The sequence below is a fragment of the Canis lupus genome, chromosome 9 (assembly GCF_003254725.2).
Source record: "Canis lupus dingo isolate Sandy chromosome 9, ASM325472v2, whole genome shotgun sequence".
Lineage (NCBI taxonomy): Eukaryota > Metazoa > Chordata > Mammalia > Carnivora > Canidae > Canis > Canis lupus.
Window position 1 is genome coordinate 835379 of NC_064251.1, and position 20548 is coordinate 855926.

General features: G+C 67.9%; 1 protein-coding gene across 2 annotated transcripts; it reads left to right on the forward strand.

Annotated features, from left to right (window-relative positions):
• The first annotated feature begins 1442 nt into the window (after nt 1-1442).
• Nucleotides 1443-18626, forward strand: FASN (fatty acid synthase). Of its 2 annotated transcripts, none has more exons than XM_025468382.3 (42): nt 1443-1649; nt 2916-3049; nt 3658-3810; nt 4945-5118; nt 5257-5457; nt 5547-5669; nt 5743-5858; nt 5939-6073; nt 6466-6937; nt 7027-7214; nt 7312-7501; nt 8143-8237; nt 8360-8494; nt 8579-8782; nt 8898-9013; nt 9284-9459; nt 9557-9748; nt 9832-9912; nt 10029-10226; nt 10447-10626; nt 10704-10907; nt 11479-11783; nt 11984-12394; nt 12478-12642; nt 12737-12855; nt 13043-13197; nt 13330-13533; nt 13695-13845; nt 13932-14110; nt 14196-14315; nt 14471-14593; nt 14683-14906; nt 14984-15185; nt 15290-15441; nt 15539-15630; nt 15858-16009; nt 16106-16351; nt 16605-16793; nt 17026-17256; nt 17366-17589; nt 17675-17773; nt 17883-18626. In XM_025468382.3, exons 2-42 carry the CDS (start codon nt 2923-2925, stop codon nt 18270-18272), a joined length of 7593 nt encoding a protein of 2530 aa, XP_025324167.1. In that variant the 5' UTR covers nt 1443-1649; nt 2916-2922; the 3' UTR covers nt 18273-18626. The 2 variants fall into 2 exon arrangements, with proteins under 2 accessions (XP_025324167.1, XP_025324165.1); XM_025468380.3 differs by having other exon boundaries at nt 1509-1649; nt 2921-3049.
• The last annotated feature ends 1922 nt before the right edge of the window (nt 18627-20548 follow it).

The window sequence follows — 20548 nt, forward strand, 5'->3', positions numbered from 1 at the left end:
CTGAAAAACCCCTAAATTGGAAGAGAAAGACAAACCTGCGAGAAGGTTGTTCAGGACCTTAACTCAGCTGTTGGACCTTAGGGCGTTCTCTCCTGCCCTTTCCGGCCCGCCCTCCTAACACTCGGGTTAGAGCCCCCAGTGAGGGGAGGCCAAGGGAAGGACCAGCGTCCGGGCATGGAGTTGGCACCCGGAGCTACGGGGCCGCTGAGCACTGCGGGGCATGCAGGGGCACGTGTGGCCGGGCTTCACCGTGCCAGCCTCGTTTTGTGCTGTCCCCGAGCCTCGGCGGCCCGCCTCCGGCTCCACAGGCCCCTGAGTCCTGAAAGCAGAGCCGGAGGGGTTGCCATGGAGCGCAGCCAGGGGGGCCGCGCTGGCCTTCGAGACAATGAGGCGGTGGAGAGGAAGCAGGGCACGGCCGTCCTGGGGGCCGCCAGGGGCTCCCCTGGCCTCGCAAAGGGCCTGCGTGGGGGCCCCGAGGCGGCCTGGGTCCTGCGGGGCACGGCCACCGGGGCGGGAGGGCGCCGTGCCCGGCTCTCGGCTGAGCCCTAGACGGTGGGTGTTTCCTTCGGGTCCGGAAGCCCGGGCCTTTCTGGAAGTTCAGCCACCCGGTGCGCAGGGGAGCGTCGGCCGGTGTGCACGCCCGTGTGCACGCCGGTGGGTGCGGGCGGCCACGTGCGCGCGCCAGCGCCTCTGCCCAAGGGGGCGCCTTTGTTCGAGCGGCGCCGAGCGGTGTCCGCGCCCCGCCCCAGACGCGGGCTCCGGGGGCCGTGGGGCGCGCGCCGGGCCCGCGAGCGCGGGGAGGCCGGGCCGCGCCGCGCTGACCGGCAGTGACCCCGCCCGGGGCGCCCTCGGCAGGGGTCAACGACCGCCGCGCCGCCCGGCCCATCACCCTATCGCCTAGCAACGCCCACTCGCGCGCCGCCATTGGGCCGGAGCGCACGCCCCCGGGCCCCGATTGGCCGCGGCGGCCGGCGAGCCCCGCCCCCCCCGCGGCCCGGCTCCGCGGGGCCCGAGCGCGGGCCGGTCGGCGGGTCCTCGGGGGTCCGCGCCCCGGCCCGCCCCCGCATGGTCCCCGAGTGGCGCCCAAGCACAGCCCCGTCCAGCTGCACCGCGCGGCGCGCACGCGGCCCTGCGGCCCGGGGGGGGGGGCGGGGGCGGGGGCGGGGGCGGGAGGGGCGGCCCGGGGGGGCGGGGGCGGCCCGGGAGGGGGCGGGGGCGGGGGCGGGGGGCGGCCCCGGGCTCCGGCCCCGGCGCGTGCGCGTGCGTCCCCGGCGGTGCCGCGGCTCGGGCCCGCGGGGGCGGGGCACGGAAGCCGGGGGCGGGGGCGATGCGGCGCCCCCCGGGCCCCCCCGCGTGCCGGGCCCCCCAGCCCCGCGCGCCCCCGCGCGGGGTCCCGGAGGCTCGGGGGCGCGCGGCATCACCCCACCGGCGGCGGCGCGCCGGGTCCCGGGGCGCAGCCCCGACGCTCATTGGCCTGGGCGGCGCAGCCAAGCTGTCAGCCCATGTGGCGTGTCCGCGCGGGGACGGCCGCGGTTAAATAGAGTCGGCGCCGGCCTAGAGGGAGCCAGAGAGACGGCAGCGGCCCGGCCCCTCCGCACCGCGCTGCATCCTCGCTCCGCCGCCCGCCCCGCCGCCCGCGCCCACAGCAGGTACGAGCCGGGCCGGGGCCGGGGCCGGGGCCGGGGGCGCCGCCGGCCGCACCGCGCTCCCGGGGCGCTCCAACGACGGGGCCGGGGCGGCGCGGCGGGGCGCGGCGGGGCGCGGAGGGGCCGGGCGGGCGGGCGGGCGGGGGCGGCGGCGCGCGGCGAACAGCCATCTTGGTGGCGGCCCGGGCCACGCGGGCCCCTCGGCCTGGGCGGCCCGGCTCGGCCCGGCGCGCGCACGAGTGGGGAGGCCGCCGCCCGCCGCCGCCCCCGCGCCCCCCGAGGGCCTTGGTTCGGCGCCGCGGGTCGGGCTCGGGCTGGGGCGGGCGGGGTCGGGGTCCGGGTCGGGGTCGGGGTCGGGGTCGGGCCGCCCACGAGGGAGCCGCCGCGCCGCCCCGCGCCCCGCATCCGCCCCCCGGGCCCCCACGAGCAGCCGGGCCCTGGCGGAAGCGCGCGGCGCCCCTGCCCCTGCCCCTGCCCCTGCCCCTGCCCCTGCCCGGCGGACGGCGGACGGCGGCGCGGGGGCTTCCCCAGGCCGCACGCTGCGGGCGGGCAGGCGGCGGGGGCTCCGGCCTGCGGGGCCGTTTTCCCCAGAGCCCTGCAGGGACCTGGCGCTTGGGACCCCTGTGTCCCCCCAAGCCCTGGCGGTGGTCGGGCCCTGTCCCCGCGTGGAGACCGAGCTGGGAGGTGGGCGCAGGACCTCCACTCGAGCTTCGGCACCCTTCTCCCCTGCCTGCTTGGTTCTCTGGGTCGGCTCTTCGCAGACCAAAGCCGAGCGGCCCTATCCCGGGAAGGGTCCGGCCCTTCTAGGGTGGCCCTGCCTGCCGCCCTCTGTGGGGTCCCTTCTCGGAGCAGCCCAGCAGCAGGTTGCAGAGGCCACTAACTGTTGTGGGGGCAGACACGGGGCAGCAGGGCCCTGCTGTAGTCAGTCACCTAGGCCAGGGCCCCACGTGACACTGGCCAGTGCCAAAGACCAGAAGGCCCAGCCCACCCAAGGAGAAGCAAGCGCTGGGCAGAGCAGCACAGACCCCTGCGCCGTGCACCCGAGCTTCTGTCCAGGCCAGCATGGGATGCAGAAGCTGGCCACCTGGATCTTGGTGTCACTGCTCCCAAACCCATAGGTGGTGCTGTGGGGCCAGGAAGCCAGGGGACAGGGTGGGAGCGGCGGCCCCGCAGGAGGCTGCACGCCAGCCGGCCGGCCGGCAGCCAGGGCTGACCAGGGCTGACCAGGGCTGACCAGCGTCTGGCCCCCGCACTCCCCATCCTGCGCAGAGCAGCCATGGAGGAGGTGGTGATTGCTGGCATGTCCGGGAAGTTGCCCGAGTCGGACAACATGGAGGAGTTCTGGGCCAATCTCATCGGCTCTGTGGACATGGTGACAGACGACGACAGGAGGTGGAAGGCAGGTGAGCTGGTGGCCCTCGGCCTCTCCCCCCACACAGGGAGGCCCTGGCCCGTTCTGGCTGTGGAGGCAGCCTCCCAGCTGCCCAGGCACCGCCACTCTAGCCTGAGCCCGCCCCGACTGCAGAGCCACCAGGCACCGGTGCGACACCGGGGCCTGGGAGCCCAGGGGAGGCGGGGGGCCAGCACTGGGCACAGGTGAGCTGCTGGAGGAGCAGATCCAGGTGAGGCCAGGCAGCCCTCCGGCCCAGCCACTGGCAGGTGCGACGCCGGGCTCCACAGGGAGCTGGTTAGACGCCCTCCCGCCCAGTAGGCTCCCGTGCAGAGCGGCCTTACCTGATCTACGGGGTGTGAGTCAGCCGGTGGGGCCTGGCCCGGCCTCGGCAGCCAGGCAGCGTCAGCCCGGGGTCCGGGGCCAGGACAGAGGTGGGCGGTGGAGGAGGAGGTCCCCAGCGTGCTGTGTTCCAAGGCCGCCTCCCACGCGGCCACCCGGCGGGGGAAGGGGGGCTGCTGTCCCAGAGGCACCCTGGGCCCCGCAGCACTCGCCCACCGCCACAGGGACTTGGCCGTGGGTCACTCGGGGCCCCCGGCCTGGCCCTGCCTGTGTCTGCAGGGCTTTACGGCCTGCCCAGGAGGTCCGGCAAACTGAAGGACCTGTCCCGGTTCGACGCCTCCTTCTTCGGGGTCCACCCCAAGCAGGCCCACACGATGGACCCGCAGCTGCGCCTGCTGCTAGAGGTCGCGTACGAGGCCATCTTGGACGGAGGTGAGTCTTTGTGAAGCTGCTGGCCGGCGGGGGATCCCATCCCTGAGGGTCCCCCTGCCTGGAAGTCGGGAGAGCGCCAATTCTCACTGCTAAAAGCAGCTCACGTCCCGAGTCAGAGCCTGGAGCCACAGGAAGCGCAAGGCGCTGCGGCTCCCCGGGGCGCTGGTCCAGGCCCAGGAGCTTGGGGGGGCGTGGGCCTGCGAGCAGGTCGAGGTTTCACAACATACATGCAGGTGGCCCTGGTGTGCCCGGACGCCCAGGTTCCGCCCTCCCCAGTGGACAGCTGCTCTTGGGGCGAGGGTGGCGTGCCAGGCAGAGCAGGAGATGGGGTCCAGCCCCCGGGACTCGTGCTGTCCACTCTCCCCCGTCTGGGTTGTGTGTGGCCTTGGACAAGTGCCTCAAGACGGCTGTCCCTCGTCCCGGGGCACAGACCTGTCCCTACTGCCGCAGGGGCACGGAAGTCCTAGCTGGCAGGGAAAGGAGGCCGACCGTGTGGGTGTGGTGTTTCAGCAGGTGGGTGGCAGGAGCCTGGCTCTGAAGGGGCCCCTGGGGCCACCCGCTCCCACCTTGGCTAGCAGTCCTGACCCTGCAGCTCGCCCTCCAGCAGGGGCTCCACACGGCTAGCCCCCGCCCACACTGAAATGGACAGTGTTGCAGGCACACAGCACCCCGGGGTGAAGGGCGAGCAGAGGCCTTCCCACTGCCCAGTCCTCACCCGGAGACCTTGGATGCCACTCCCCGGGTCCTGGCCAGGGTCCCCCCCTCCTTTCCCAGCCTGGACACTCAGCCTTTGTCTCCCTCTGTTTCCTTATCTTGGCCTGTCCTAGGGTAGGCTGCCCTTGGTGCTTGGGTGCTCATTGGTCATTGGGGCTTGCCAGACCCTACTGGTGACACCAGGGGCCAGGGGAGTATTCTGGGGACAATGCTGCCTTCTGTCCTCACCTCGGCTTTCTCTGGTCTCTCAGCCTGGCGCCCTACCGTCCCCTGGGCCCCGGGTTCCTTGTGACCCAGTTATCTGTCCTCAGCCCTACCTGGGCTGGCTGCCCTGCTGGGGCCCCTCCAGAGTGAAGCGGGGAAGGGGTCGCCCAGACCCAGGCTGGAGAGGCCGCGAGGTCTTACCGTCGCTTCCTGCAGGCATCAACCCAGCGTCACTCCGAGGGACACGCACCGGTGTCTGGGTGGGCGTGAGTGGCTCTGAGGCCTCAGAGGCCCTCAGCCGAGACCCCGAGACCCTCTTGGGCTACAGCATGGTGGGCTGCCAGCGCGCCATGATGGCCAACCGCCTCTCCTTCTTCTTTGATTTTAAAGGTGGGTACCCCCCAGCCCCTCTGAGCCTCTGGTTCCCCCAGGAAGGCTGGTCAAGGCCAAGGGGTCAGCGTCCCGGACTCGCAGTGGAGGGCCCCCCACTAGAGCCGCCAGGGCCCCACATTGTACTCTTGCTCGCAGGGCCCAGCGTCGCTCTAGACACGGCCTGCTCCTCCAGCCTGATGGCTCTGCACAGCGCCTACCAGGCCATCCGCAGCGGGGAGTGCCCGTGTGCCATCGTGGGTGGCATTAACATCCTGCTCAAGCCCAACACTTCTGTACAGTTCATGAAGCTGGGTATGCTGAGTCCAGAGGGCATCTGCAAGTCCTTCGATGAGGCTGGTGAGTGGTGGGCCAGGGGGACCAGGGGGGCCACGGCACCTGCCCTGCCGCCCCAGAGCCCCTGGGCCTGATGTGCCGTCTGCTCCCAGGAGCCGGCTACTGCCGGGCGGAGGCCGTGGTGGCCATGCTGCTGACCAAGAAGTCCCTGGCCCGGCGAGTGTACGCTACCATCCTGAATGCCGGCACCAACACGGATGGCTTCAAGGAACAAGGTGGGTGCCCCCCTCCCCTGGCCGGGCCAGCCGGGGTCGTGGCTTGGGGGCTGAGGTCTGGCTCCTCCCGCAGGTGTGACCTTCCCGTCCGGGGAGGTACAAGAGCAGCTCATCCGCTCCCTGTACGAGCCGGCGGGGCTGGCCCCGGAGTCCCTCGAGTACATCGAAGCCCACGGCACAGGCACCAAGGTGAGAGCCCGCCCCCGCCCCCACGCCCCCCGCCCAAGAGGCACCCGGGTGGGCCTTGATCCTCCCCTCGCCCTCCATAGGTGGGCGACCCCCAGGAGCTGAACAGCATCGACCGAGCCCTTTGCAGCACCCGCCGGGAGCCCCTGCTGATCGGGTCCACAAAGTCCAACATGGGGCACCCAGAGCCCGCCTCGGGGCTCGCGGCTCTGGCCAAGGTCAGCAGGCTGCTGTGGAGCCATCCTTCCTGGCAGGCGGGGAGGGTTCCCACGGGCTGTGCTGAGGCATGCCGGCCTCTGGTGCCCTGCGGGGCCCACACTCGGCCAGAGTGGGTGGCAGTGGCCACAACAGCCCCAGCAGGTGGCCGGGCCCTGGGGAGACCGTGCACTGGCAGCTTCTGGCTTCCTGGGGCTGCTGTAACCTGCTTGCAGTTCCTGCGAGAACCAGGACCTGGAGTGGGCTGCGGGGAGGCGGGGCGGTGTGGGGTGTGGTTTGGCCACTGGGTCCTGGGGCTGTGGCAGGGTGAGGCCGGGGGACGGAGTGCGTGGTGGCAGGCAGCAGGGTAGGGAGCACAGGGCCGGCTGCCCCGCCAACTGCGAGCCCCCCGCAGGTGCTGCTGTCTCTGGAACACGGGCTCTGGGCTCCCAACCTGCACTTCCACAGCCCGAACCCTGAGATCCTGGCACTCCAGGATGGGCGGCTACAGGTGGTGGACCGGCCCCGGCCGGTCCGCGGAGGCAACGTGGGCATCAACTCCTTCGGCTTTGGCGGCTCCAATGTGCACGTCGTCCTCCAGCCCAACACGCGGCCACCCAGGCCGACCACCCCACACATCACTTTGCCCCGTCTGCTGCGGGCCAGCGGGCGGACCCCAGAGGCCGTGCGGTGCCTGCTGGAAAAGGGCCAGCAGCACAGCCGGGACGTGGCCTTCGTGACCATGCTCAATGACATCGCGGCCAGCTCCCCCTCCGCCATGCCCTTCCGGGGCTACACTGTGCTGGGCAGCGAGGACGGCAGCCACGAGGTGCAGGAGGTGCAGCAGCTGCCTGCCGGCCGGCGTCCCCTCTGGTTCATCTGCTCTGGTGCGAACCCTGCTCCCCAGGCCCTCCCCGGAGGGGGAGCAGTGGCTGCAGCTGGCCGGCCACCACCCTGACACCTCTCTCTGCAACAGGGATGGGTGCACAGTGGCGCTGCATGGGGTCGAGCCTCTTGCGCCTGAGCAGCTTCCACAATTCCATCCTGCGCTCCAGTGAGGCCCTGAAGCCCCTGGGCCTACAGCTGCCTGAGCTGCTGCTGAGCACAGACGAGACCACTTTTGACGACATCGTCCATGCCTTCGTGAGCCTCACCGCCATCCAGGTGCGCCCATGGGGTCTAGGGGCTGTTGTGACAGTGCTGGGGGCCAGCCTGGCATCCCCAGAACAGGTGTGACCCATCACGTCCCCATTCCTCGCAGATTGCCCTCATAGACCTGCTGACCTCCATGGGCCTGCGACCCGACGGCATCATCGGGCACTCCCTGGGGGAGGTGGCCTGCGGCTACGCAGATGGCTGCCTTTCTCAGGAGGAGGCCGTCCTCACTGCCTACTGGAGGGGCCAGTGCATCAAGGAGGCCAGCATCCCACCAGGGGCCATGGCAGCCGTGGGTAGGTATCCCCTCTGGGCCCCCCCTTTCCACACCTCCCACCAACCCAGGAGCCCTTGGGGTGGGGGTGTCATCTCTGGCGTTCCTCGTGTTCACCCTGGGCAGTGGCCGGGGGTCTCGGGGAGCTCCATCGGCCACCGTCCTCACTGCAGGGTGCCCGGTGGCCCCCCCGGCCCCTGCCCACTCAGCGGTCAGCATCAGTCCACACTGCTGCTCTTCCTACCAACTGGGCTAAAGCCATGTGGGGCATGAACAGCACCCCTCCCCGCACTAGAAGATGTAGGGTGTCGGGTGCACTGGCCCTGGCCCCCTTCCATTGGCACCTGCCCCCCAGGGGCTGCAGGAGAAGCAGTAGGCTAGGCCGGGGACAGGAGGGACACCTCCCAGAGCCACCACCCCAGGGACTGGTTGGGGTGGGCTGTCCTCACTGCAGCAGGACCCGGCTCCCCGCCTGTGGGACGACAGGGGAGACACCTTCCCCCGAGATCAAACACGGCAGGAGTGAAAGTGCCCCATAAAGGCCCCGCTCGGCGGCTGTCATTACCGCACCCCTGTCATTAAGGCCTGCCCTGGGCAGCGCCTTCCTCTTGGTGGGGCCCTGGCTCCCCGCTGCCCGCCCCCTGAGGCCATCCCTGCCCACAGGCCTAACCTGGGAGGAGTGTAAACGGCGCTGTCCCCCTGGCGTTGTGCCCGCCTGCCACAACTCCGAAGACACAGTGACCATCTCGGGACCTCAGGTAGGCCCCAGGAGGCCAGGCTTGTCCCCGAGTCCCTTCCCGACCCTCACGGAGAGCTTTGTGTGGGGACCCAGGCAGATGGTCCGGCTCCACTCGTCCACTCCTGGCACCCCTGTCCCTAGGCTGAGGTGGCCGCGTTTCTGGAGGAGCTGAGGCAGGAGGGCGTGTTTGCCAAGGAGGTGCGCACGGGCGGCATGGCCTTCCACTCCTACTTCATGGAGTCCATCGCCCCCACGCTGCTGAAGGCCCTCAAGAAGGTGGGCTGGCCGCCCCACGGGGGACTTCCTGGAGGCGCGGGTGGGGGTTGAGTGCCCACACAGCTGACCATGCCGTGTGTGCAGGTGATCCGGGAGCCAAAGCCCCGCTCCGCACGCTGGCTCAGCACATCCATCCCCGAGGCCCAGTGGCAGGGCAGCCTGGCCCGCATGTGCTCGGCGGAGTACAGTGTCAACAACCTGGTGAGCCCCGTGCTGTTCCAGGAGGCGCTGTGCCACGTGCCTGAGCACGCCGTGGTGGTGGAGATCGCACCTCACGCCCTGCTGCAGGTGCGTCCCCGCGGGGCCCGGGGGCGGGAAGGGGCGGCGGGGGCCGGGGGGCTGAGGGAATGGGCCTCGGGAGGGTGGGAACCTGTGAGGAAGGCCAAGCCGTCTGCCCCCGCAGGCCGTCCTGAAGAGAGGCCTCAAGCCCAGCTGCGCCATCATCCCCCTGATGAAGAAGGAGCAGAAGGACAACCTGGAGTTCTTCCTCAGGAACACGGGCAAGCTGCATCTGCTGGGGTGGGTCAGCTGCCGCTGCCGGGGGCGGGGGCCTACGCCCGGCTTCTCCCGACGGTGAAGCCTGTTATCGGGGCCGCTCCGTGGCTGTGGGGTCATCCCCAGGAAGTGGGCTGGGGGTGCTGGGCCGCCCGAGCCCCGTGCTACGGCCCCCACCCCAATGGCGATCTGCGGGGTCCCATGGGAGGTGGTGGGCTGTGGGAATGACAGGATGGTCCCAGGCGAGGCCACCGGGGCCCGGTGTGTGCCTCACACCTCCCTGCCACCCCCCAGCATGGACGCCAACCCCAACGGCCTGTTCCCACCCATGGACTTCCCGGTTCCCCGGGGGACCCCTCTCATCTCCCCCCACATCAAGTGGGACCACAGTCAGATCTGGGACGTGCCTGCCGCCGAGGACTTCCCCAACGGCTCCACCGGCTCGTCCGCTGCCACCATCTGCAAGATTGGTGAGTGGGGCCAAAGGCAGTAGAGGGATCGGGCGAGGGTGCCGGTGGGCTTGGCTTCTCCCTCCTGGCCGCCGGCACTAAGGTCCAGCCCACACAGACACCAGCCCCGAGTCCCCTGACCACTACCTGGTGGACCACTGCATCGATGGCCGTGTCCTCTTCCCTGCCACCGGCTACCTGTGCCTGGCCTGGAAGATGCTGGCACGTGCCTTGAACCAAAACATGGAGGAGATGCCCGTGGTGTTTGAGGACGTGACGCTGCACCAGGCCACCATCTTGCCCAAGACCGGTGAGATGGGGTGGGCCACTGGGGTCAGGGTGGGGAGCCGACTGCTGAGCCCTGATGCTCATCTACTACCTTGCTGTCCACAGGGACCATGGCCCTAGAAGTGCGGCTTCTAGAGGCTTCCCAGAGCTTTGAGGTGTCTGAGAATGGCAACCTGATAGTGAGCGGTGAGCAGAGGGCGTCTGGCTGGGCTGCAGGGTCTGGTAGGGGCTGGCCTCTGAGTGGACCTCAGCCGCCAGCTCCTCTCTGCCCACCCTCAGACCCTTCTGCCCCCGACCCATAGGAAAGGTGTACCAGTGGGAGGACCCTGACCCCAAGCTGTTCGACCTCCATGGTGGCGCAGACCCCGTGGACCCCACGGACCCCACGGACCCCATGGCCGCGTTCCGCCTCACCCAGGGGGACGTGTACAAGGAGCTGCGGCTGCGTGGCTATGACTACGGCCCCCACTTTCAGGGCATCCTGGAGACCAACCTTGAAGGTAGGGCACCAAATGTCCGTTGATGCTCTGGGAACGAGCCTCGGGACCGCCTCCCCTCAGGCAGGGCCTGACCTGCTGCCCAGAATCCAGGTGCCATGTGACTCCGGCGTCACCCAAGCTGTGAGGGGCCGCTGGGGGCACCCAGGCCAGGGCATGGAGGAGAGGGTGCCGTGAGCAAGAGAGACCCAGGCCAGCCAAGCTGACAGCCCCTCTGCCACAGGCAAAGCCGGCCAGCTGCTGTGGAAGGACAACTGGGTGGTCTTCCTGGACGCCATGCTGCAGACGTCCATCCTGGGCAATCCACAGCGCACCCTGTGCCTGCCCACCCGCATCACCTCCATCCACATCGACCCCGCCCTTCACCAGCAGAAAGTGTACTCGCTGAAGGGCGATGCCCGAGGTAGGCCCACGCCCAGTCCCCGCAGGCCTGTGTCGCTGCGCCGGGTGCTGCCCATGCTCACCCACCTCTTTCCTCAGTGGTCGACGTGAAGGTGAGCAGCTGCCTGAACAGCACGGTAGCCGGCGGTGCCCTCATCTTGGGCCTGCACGCTTCTGTGGCCCCAAGACGGCAGCAGGAGCAGCATGCACCCATCCTAGAGAAGTTCTCCTTCACCCCCTACATGGAGGGAGGCGTCCTGGCTGGAAACGCAGCCCTGCAGGAGGAGCTGCAGCTGTGTAGGGGTGAGGCCAGCTCCCCACCTGCGCTCTGGCCCCTGACGCCTCTGGCAATGGGGGTGTTTCTCAGCTTCTCACCACACCCCCCGCGCTTTGCAGCGTCCTGCTGCTTCTGCGAGAGGCTCCCCATCTTGGGCAGGGGCTCTAGGCACAATGTTGGATTTGGTCCTTCCTCGCTACGTCCCCAGCCAGCCATCTGCGTGTGGTGCCACAGGGGCCTGGCCCTGCAGACTATCCCCTGCAAGGGCTCGTCCCGTCCCCATGCAGATGGGTGGATAGAACAGACTGGGGTGCCACGGGGGATGTCCAGCACTGAGCCCACACTACGTAGTTAGCCCTCCTCTGTGCCCCTGACACCCTGGAAGGGTAGTTCTTAGTCTTAGGGGACCAGGCTGCCCACCCCGTCTCTCCCATGCATTTGCTTATGCGGGGACAGGGCCAGGATGTGGGCCCTGGGAGGACAGTCACATGGGTCCTGGTTCTGGATGGATCCCTGCTCCAGGCAGACGTGCTGGGGGGAGTGCTGGCCCAGCTGAGACCCTCCCTAGCGCCCCTTTCTGCCCCCTCACCCCCCCAGGGCTGGCACAAGCACTGCAGACCAAGGTGGCCCAGCAGGGCCTGAAGATGGTGGTACCCGGGCTGGATGGGGCCCAGGTCCCCCGCGAGTTCCCACAGGGAGGCCTGCCTCAGTTGCTGGCCGCTGCCTGCCAGCTGCAGCTCAATGGCAACCTGCAGCTGGAGCTGGCCCAGCTCCTGGCCCAGCAGAGGTCCCTGCTGCACGATGATCCCCTGCTCTGCGGTCTTCTGGACTCCTCGGCGTTGAAGGCGTGCACGGACACCGCCCTGGAGAATATGACCAGTCTCAGGATGCACATAGTGGAGGTGGGTGTGCGGACCGCCTGGCGTGAGGTCACGGGGTTAGAAGCTGTGCCCAGGCTGCCCTCACGTCCCTTCCCGGGCTGCCCTGACCTCGGGCAGGGAGGGCGCTGGCCAGTGGGTGGGCCTTTCTGGCCGGTGTTCCCAGCTGGGATCAGGAGGCCTGTGCAGTGGGCGGCTGATCCAGGAGGCTGTCCTCCCTCCAGGTGCTGGCTGGTGATGGTCGCCTGTACACCCGCATCCCCACGCTGCTCAGCACCCAGCCCTTGCTGCAGCTGGACTACACAGCCACCGACCGCCACCCTCAGGCCCTGGAGGCCGCCCAGACCAAACTGCAGGAGCTCGGGATGGCCCAGGGCCAGTGGGACCCCACCCAGCCCGCCCCCAGCAACCTGGGCACGGCCGACCTGCTGGTGTGCAACTGTGCGGTGGCCACCCTCCCCGACCCAGCCTCGGCCCTCAGCCACATGGTGGCCGCTGTCAGGGAGGGCGGCTTCTTGCTGCTGCACGCCCTGCTCAGGGGACACCCCCTGGGAGAGACCGTCGCCTTCCTCACGGGCCCTGAGCAGCAGCAGCAGCAGCAGCAGCTGGGGGGCAGCCAGAGCCTCCTGAGCCAGGTGTGGGAGCGGGGCCGCGAGGGTGGGCCGGGGACGGGGCCTGGGCGGGGCGGGGCCAGCACTGAGACACCCCACACATGCAGGACGAGTGGGAACGAGTGTTTGCGGGCGCGTCGCTGCACCTGGTGGCCCTGAAGAGGTCCTTCTACGGTTCCGCGCTCTTCCTGTGCCGCCGGCCAGGCCCCCAGGACAGCCCCGTCTTCCTGCCTGTGGAGGACACCAGCTTCCGATGGGTGGACTCACTGAAGGTCAGGCCTGGCTGGGCCCCCAGCACCGTGACCGTGACCGTGACCATGGGCCCGGGGAACCGTCCCAGAGGCCAACCCTTCTCTCCTCCTGCAGAACGTTCTGGCTGACAGCTCCTCCCGACCCGTGTGGCTGACAGCCACTAACTGCATCACGTCGGGCGTCGTGGGCATGGTGAACTGTCTCCGCAAAGAGCCCAGTGGGCACCGGGTTCGGTGAGGGGCCCAGAGAGCTGCCTGCTCCCCTACCTCGCCCTTTCTCCCTCCCCCCTCCCCTCTCTCTCCTCCCCTCTCTCCCCCCCTCTCTCCTCCCTCCCCTCTCTCTCCTCCCCTCTCTCTGCCCCTCCCCTCCCTCTGCACCTCTCCTCTCTCCCCCTTTCCTCATCTGTTTTCCTACCTACAGATGCATCCTGGTGTCCAACCTGAGCAGCACATCCCCCATCCCCAAGATGGACCCCAGCTCCTCAGAGTTGCAGAAGGTGTTACAGGGGGACCTCGTGATGAACATCTACCGGGATGGGTCCTGGGGAGCCTTCCGCCATTTCCCACTGGAGCACGGTGAGCGCTCCAGGATGCCTCCATGATGCCACCGGCTCCTTGCCGTGTATCTGGGGGGCTGAGCACGACAGTGGGGCTGAAGGGCCCTGGCCGGGAAGCCCCTGTGGCAGCCCCACTTCCTGTCGCCCTCAGGCCTACCAGAGGAGCAGACTGAGCACGCCTTCGTGAATGTCCTCACCCGGGGGGACCTCTCCTCCATCCGCTGGGTCTGCTCTCCTCTGCGTCATGCCCAGCTCACTGAGCCTGGGGTCCAGCTCTGCACCGTCTACTACGCCTCCCTTAACTTCCGAGACATCATGTTGGCCACGGGCAAGCTCTCCCCTGATGCCATCCCAGGTACGGCTGCATCCCATGGGCACGGCCAGAGGCTGGGAAGAAGAGGTGCCTTGATCTGCCACCCTCAGGACCCTGGAGGCTCCTCGGGCCTGAGCATGCATGCTGGGCCCCCCCTCCAAACCACGGGAGATACAGGGCTCACCACAACCACCTGCCTGCAGGAAAGTGGGCCGCGCGGGACTGCATGCTGGGCATGGAGTTCTCCGGCCGAGACGCCAGTGGCAAGCGTGTAATGGGACTGGTGCCCGCTGAAGGCCTGGCCACCTCCGTTCTGCTGTCTCCGGACTTCCTGTGGGACGTGCCATCCAGCTGGTGAGTTGGCGGGACCGTGACCCGGTACCCCACACGGCCACAGCCGAGGCGCAGGCCCAACCTGAGTCCTTGCACTGTGCCCGCAGGACCCTAGAGGAGGCAGCGACCGTGCCCGTGGTGTACACCACCGCCTACTACTCGCTGGTGGTGCGGGGGCGCGTGCAGCGTGGGGAGACGGTGCTCATCCACTCGGGCTCGGGCGGCGTGGGCCAGGCCGCCATCGCCATCGCCCTGAGCCTGGGCTGCCGCGTCTTCACCACCGTGGGTAAGCCCATTGGCCCTCCCCGGAGCCCGGGGCCGTCACCCCAGCCCCACGGCCCGGCTCCCCAGCACGTGCCTCTCCCTGCCAGGCTCGGCCGAGAAGAAGGCATACCTCCAGGCCAGGTTCCCCCAGCTCAGTGACACCAGCTTTGCCAACTCCCGGGACACGTCCTTTGAACAGCACGTGCTGCGGCACACGGCCGGGAAGGGTGAGTGGCCTCCCCGGCACAGCGGTCGCTCTCCACCTGTCCTCCCACCCTCCTCCTCTCCGCTTCCTCACCAGCCCGGGCGGGTTCGAGGGCTGGCCGTGTAGACCCAGGCCAGGGGCGTGACGCCAAGGACCTCTCCTTCCCCACCCGCCAAGGTGTCGACCTGGTTCTGAACTCTCTGGCCGAAGAGAAGCTGCAGGCCAGTGTGCGGTGCCTGGCCCAGCACGGCCGCTTCCTGGAAATCGGCAAATTCGACCTTTCCAACAACCACTTACTGGGTGAGGCGGGCAGCAAGGCTCGTGGGCAGGCGGGGGCTGCGGGCTCAGCCGGGGGCTGCGAGTGCTGAGCCGGCCCCCCGCCCACCCAGGCATGGCCGTCTTCCTGAAGAACGTGACCTTCCACGGGATTCTGCTGGACGCGCTCTTTGACGAAGCAGGCCACGGCTGGCGGGAGGTGGCCGCGCTGCTGCAGGCGGGCATCCGGGATGGTGTAGTGCGGCCCCTCAAGCGCACCGTGTTCCCCAAGAACCAGGTGGAGGACGCCTTCCGCTTCATGGCCCAAGGGAAGCACATCGGCAAAGTGGTCGTGCAGGTGAGGGCAGGGCCCCCGGGGTGCCCCGCTCCAGCCCCGGAGGGCCGTGCCTAAGCGGGGTGCTGCTTGGGCTCCAGGTGCTCGAAGAGGAGCAGGAGGCGGCGCTACAGGTGACCAGGCCCACCATGATGACAGCCGTGTCCAAGACCTTCTGCCCGGCCCATAAGAGCTACGTCATCACCGGGGGCCTGGGCGGTTTCGGCCTGCAGCTGGCCCAGTGGCTCGTGTTGCGAGGAGCCCAGAAACTCGTGCTGACCTCCCGCTCTGGAATCCGCACAGGTGGGCAGGCCTGAGGGGCGGGGCGGGGACGCCGATGGGTCAGCCCTCGTGTGCCCTCGGGGAGAACCCCAGTGGGCCCGACGCTGCTGCCCTGCGTCCCACAGGCTACCAGGCCAAGCTCATCCGTGAGTGGAGGCGCCAGGGCGTGCAGGTCCTTGTGTCCACCAGCAACATCGGCTCGCTAGATGGAGCCCAGAGCCTCATCGCTGAGGCCGCACAGCTGGGGCCTGTGGGAGGAGTCTTCAACCTGGCCGTGGTGAGTGCGACTCTGCAGGGTCCAGGAAAGGCCCTCCCAGGCTGAGCACCCCCGGGATGTGAGGTCAGGGCAGGCACTGAGCACCCTTCACCCCCAGGTCCTGAGAGATGCCATGCTGGAGAACCAAACTCCTGAGTTCTTCCAGGACGTCAACAAGCCCAAGTACAGTGGGACCGTGAACTTGGACAGGTGAGGCGCAGGACCCCCAGCCCCCAACCCAGCCTGGCTCTGCCCTGGCACACACTAGGAGCAATGCCTCCCCCTACTGCTGTGCACCCCAACACAGAGTTTCCTCTGCCGCACAGGGACCCGGCCCTGGGCCTCTGCTGGGGCCTGAGCTGGGGGCTCCCTGGCGTGTTGGTGGGGGCGGGGCAGGGCAGGGCCAGCCAGCGGGGTGTGACTCCCAACACCCACAGGGTGACACGGGCGGCATGCCCCGAGCTGGACTACTTTGTGGCCTTCTCGTCTGTGAGCTGCGGGCGCGGCAACGCTGGCCAGACCAACTACGGCTTCGCCAACTCCACCATGGAGCGCGTGTGTGAGAAGCGCCGGCATGATGGCCTCCCAGGTGGGCCAGGTCCCCCCCTCGCCCAGCGGCCCCTGCCTGCTGCCGCCCCCGCGTGTGCCCCCACTCACCCCCGCCCCCGGCCCTGCGCTCCCATAGGCCTCGCCGTGCAGTGGGGCGCCATCGGTGACGTGGGCATCATCCTGGAGATGATGGGTTCCAACGACACGATCGTCGGTGGGACGCTGCCTCAGCGGATGACCTCCTGCTTGGAGGTGCTGGACCTCTTCCTGAACCAGCCTCACCCCGTCCTGAGCAGCTTCGTGCTGGCTGAGAAGAAGGCCGCCGCCCAGGGTGATGGCAGCACCCAGCACGACCTCATGAAGGCTGTGGCCCACATCCTGGGTGAGGGAGCACGCTGTCCCCGCGCCGGCAGGCACTCAGCCCCCGGGGGGCCATTGCCCTGGCTCAGAAGGAGGCCGTGCTTTTTGGCTCCGGGAGGGGACAGGCCAGTGGCCCGGGCACAGCTGGGTGGGGGCCGTGTGCTGTGGGCTGGAAAGGTGAGCGGCCCTCCCTCATGGGGACTAGCCACCGAGCTGCCCGCGCTCACCCGGGGTCTCTCCCCCTCCCAAGTTGTCAACTGAGTACCTGTCTGCAGGCATCCGGGACCTGGCCACCGTCAACCTGGACAGCACACTGGCGGACCTGGGCCTGGACTCGCTCATGGGCGTGGAGGTGCGCCAGATGCTGGAGCGCGAGCACGACCTGGTGCTGTCCATGCGGGACATCCGCCAGCTCACGCTCCGGAAGCTGCAGGAGCTTTCGTCGAAGGCTGGCATGGCTGACGGTGCGTGGCTGCGAGGGAGCACTTGGAGAACGGAATTTACGGGGTCTGGGGGGGCCCCGATGGACCCGGCTGCTCTCTGGGGCTACTCCTGGCAGTGGCCAGCTGGCGGCCTGAATGCCCCTCCCGTCCCCCCCGGCCACCAGCAGCGCGAGGCAGGTGGGGGTGAGTGTGCCCGTGCTGGGGTCTGCGGGGGGCCGCCTGTGTGACCCCCGGCTTCTGCTCCTCCTTGCAGAGCGGGGGGTGCCCACACCCAAGCAGGACAGCCCCACCTATCAGCAGGCGCAGCTGAACCTCAGCACCCTGCTGGTGAACCCGGAGGGCCCCACCCTGACGCGACTGAACTCCGTGCAGAGCTCAGAGCGGCCTCTGTTCCTGGTGCACCCCATCGAAGGCTCCATCACCGTGTTCCACAGCCTGGCCGCCAAGCTCAGCATCCCCACCTATGGCTTGCAATGCACCCGAGGTGTGACCCGTCCCGCAAGGCTGTCCTCATGCCCCTAGTAAAGCAGGGTGGGGGCCTGTGCCTCCGGGGCCGCCTCCTGCCTGCCACTGAGCCTCCTTCTGCCCCACAGCTGCACCCCTGGACAGCATCCAGAGTCTGGCTGCCTACTACATCGAGTGCATCCGGCAGGTGCAGCCCGAGGGGCCCTACCGCATTGCCGGCTACTCCTACGGGGCCTGTGTGGCCTTCGAGATGTGCTCGCAACTGCAGGCGGCACAGCAGAGTCCAGCCCCCACACACAACAGCCTCTTCCTGTTTGATGGCTCACACAGCTATGTGCTGGCCTACACGCAGGTGAGGGTGCGGGTGGCCTGGATGCGCCCCCATCCCCACCCCCAGGGCCCCAGCGCCGCTGCAGCAGCCCCTCCTCCCTCCACAGAGCTACCGAGCCAAGATGACCCCCGGCTGCGAGGCGGAGGCCGAGGCGGAGGCCATGTGCTTCTTTGTGCAGCAGTTCACCGACATGGAGCACGACAAGGTGGGTCCTGGGAGCGGGTGGGGGCAGGGGCCATCCTGCAGCGTGGGGGGGGCGCTCCCCAGAGCCCACGGGCAGGGCCGCTCAGAGCCGCTCACACCTGGTCCCGCAGGTGCTGGAGGCACTGCTGCCCCTTGGGAGCCTGGAGGAGCGCGTGGTGGCCTCCGTGGACCTGATCCAGCACAGCCACGCGGGCCTGGACCCCCGCGAGCTGAGCTTCGCCGCGCGCTCCTTCTACCACAAGCTGCGCGCCGCCGAGCAGTACACGCCGCAGGCCACCTACCACGGCAATGTGACGCTGCTGCGCGCCAAGACGGGCAGCATGTACGGCGAGGGCCTGGGCGCCGACTACAACCTGTCCCAGGTGTGCGATGGCAAGGTGTCCGTGCACGTGATCGAGGGTGACCACCGCACGCTGCTGGAGGGCAGCGGCCTAGAGTCCATCCTCAGCATCATCCACAGCTCCCTGGCCGAGCCGCGCGTCAGCGTGCGGGAGGGCTAGCCACGCCGCAGCCCAGGGGTGCCCGGGGGTCCTGCCGGTGGGACCTCTGCCCGCGCCCTGCGTGCCACCGCCGCCGCCTCGGAGACCTGCTCTGGTCTGTGAAGAGTCGGCCGGGCGGAGCCTGGTGTGCCGCGTGGGTCCGTTCCTCGGTTCTCCATTCAGTTCTATTTATTGCGTCGCTGGGGAGACGCCGGGGCCTCGTCCACCCGGTAAAGGCCGGCGGCGCAGGAGGCCCGGCCCAGGGACCCCATGATGCAGGGCCCTGTGGAAAGGAGCAGCCCCGGGCGCCGGGCACCCATTCTGTGTTTGTCTGTATTCGTTTTTCAAGAAATATGATTCAAATTGCTGCTTGAATTCCGCGATTTACTGTAACCGTCCATGTCAGGAGCCCTATCCAGAGACCCTGTTCCATTTCTACACCAACCTGGTGAGGGCCGTGCCCCTGCAGAGCCCCCCACAATTAAACCCCATCTGAGCTCTGGCCTGCGGTTCCCCCTTTCTTCCCTCCCAACAGCTGCTGTGGGGGCCCAGAGTGGATGCCCATTTGCTCCCCACAGCCCCGGGGGGCAGGGACTCCCTGGGGGGCTTGGGGGCAGGGGGTTTGACCAGAGAAAGGAACCAGGAGGGCAGGCAGAGAGTCCACCCCTGGGCCCTTGGAGAGGTCAGCAGGGCAAGTCTTGGGTCCCCTGCGCTACTTGCGGGAGGTCCTAGTCTCCAGGGCTCCGCCTTGTGGGAGGAGGCCCCACCTTATGGAGAGTGACCTTTCCTGAAGTCAGGCGGCCAGGGGCAGGACCCTCATCAACAAAATAGCTTCACAGCAGCACCTAGACGGCTGTTGGCATAACTGGCCAAGTTGACCGGGAGACTGACCATCGCAGTGGTTTAGGCAAAGGTGCAGAGGCTGGACCAGAGGAGGTCAGAGGGCAGGGCGGTCCCCTGTGCATGTGCGCCCCAAGAGCCAAGGGTGGGCACCGATGGATCCGGGGTGCGTCAGGGGCCAGGCCCACCTCGAGGCTTCTGAAAGGGTGTGTTGAACCCAGAAACAGCCCAGTGGTCCTTCCATGTTCCTCAGAAAGTTGAGCATAGAATTCCCCTGAGCCAACAAGTCCCCTCCGAGATGCACACACTGAAGAGCCCTAAACTGGGGCTCGCACGTCCATGTGCAGCGGTCGTAGCAGCACTGCTCACAGTGGCCGAGGGCAGGCGGGTCCTCCAACGCGAACGGATGTCCACGCGTGGGCTGCTCGTGCCTGGAGGATCCCCCAGCCGTGCTGCCACGTAGACAAGCGTGTCAACAGCGACGGGCTCAGCAGAGTACATGCAGGATGAAGGGTCACCGCGTAGTGATAAGAGCCAACTAGCGGAAAGGACGTAGCCGTCCTGAATGGTTCGGCCCCAGAACAGTCCCCGGAAGCAAAGGTTATAGGTCCGAAGAGAGAAAGACAAACCTAAAATTCAAGATTTTAAAAGTCCGCTCTCCTGAAGTGGCGGAGCAGAGACGGGAACTCGGCAGGCGTGCGGGGCGGACGCGCCCTCAGCCAGTTTGCCCCGATTGACAGCACGCCGCCCAGCAGCAGCGTAGCACGTTCTTTTCAAATCTACACGGGACATTCACCCAGGTGGCTCACGGTCTGGGGCATGAAACTAATGTCTGTAGGTCAAAGAAAATGCATCAACTTCTATAAATGTTTCCTCTGACCACAATTGAATAAAATTAGAATCAGTAACAAAAAGATCCCTAGAATATTCTCAAATGTGTAGACCCCAGATAACAAGGGTAAAGCATCCTCAGGCTGAAGAAAACTACCAAAAGGCCTCAGCCTTTCGAGTTGACTCGCCAGCAGCACCTGCGGGCTCCGCTCCCGGCCGCCCTGGCAGGCCTGGGCCTGGGGCTGCGGCCGGAGGGAAGAAACCCCTCAAATGAACAGAAACGACAAACCCCAGCGACTGAGACCCAGCTAGGCAGGATGATGGAAATAACACACCACAGTGGAAACCGATGAAACAAAACACAGAGAATTAGCGGAGCCAGAAGTGAGTCTTGAGAAAATCCGTACTACATAAACCATAAGCAGATGGAGCTGGAAGGGAAATAAAGACACAAAGTACCCACAGCGGGAACCACAGAGGAGACGCCGGGGATTCTACACGTGTCCAGAGGCTTAGGGAATATTATGGACAATTTCAGGCCAAACAATTGGACAATCTAGATAAAATGACAAAAGTCCACATGAGACATAAAGTGATCAAGAAATCACAACCCGAGCGACCCCATA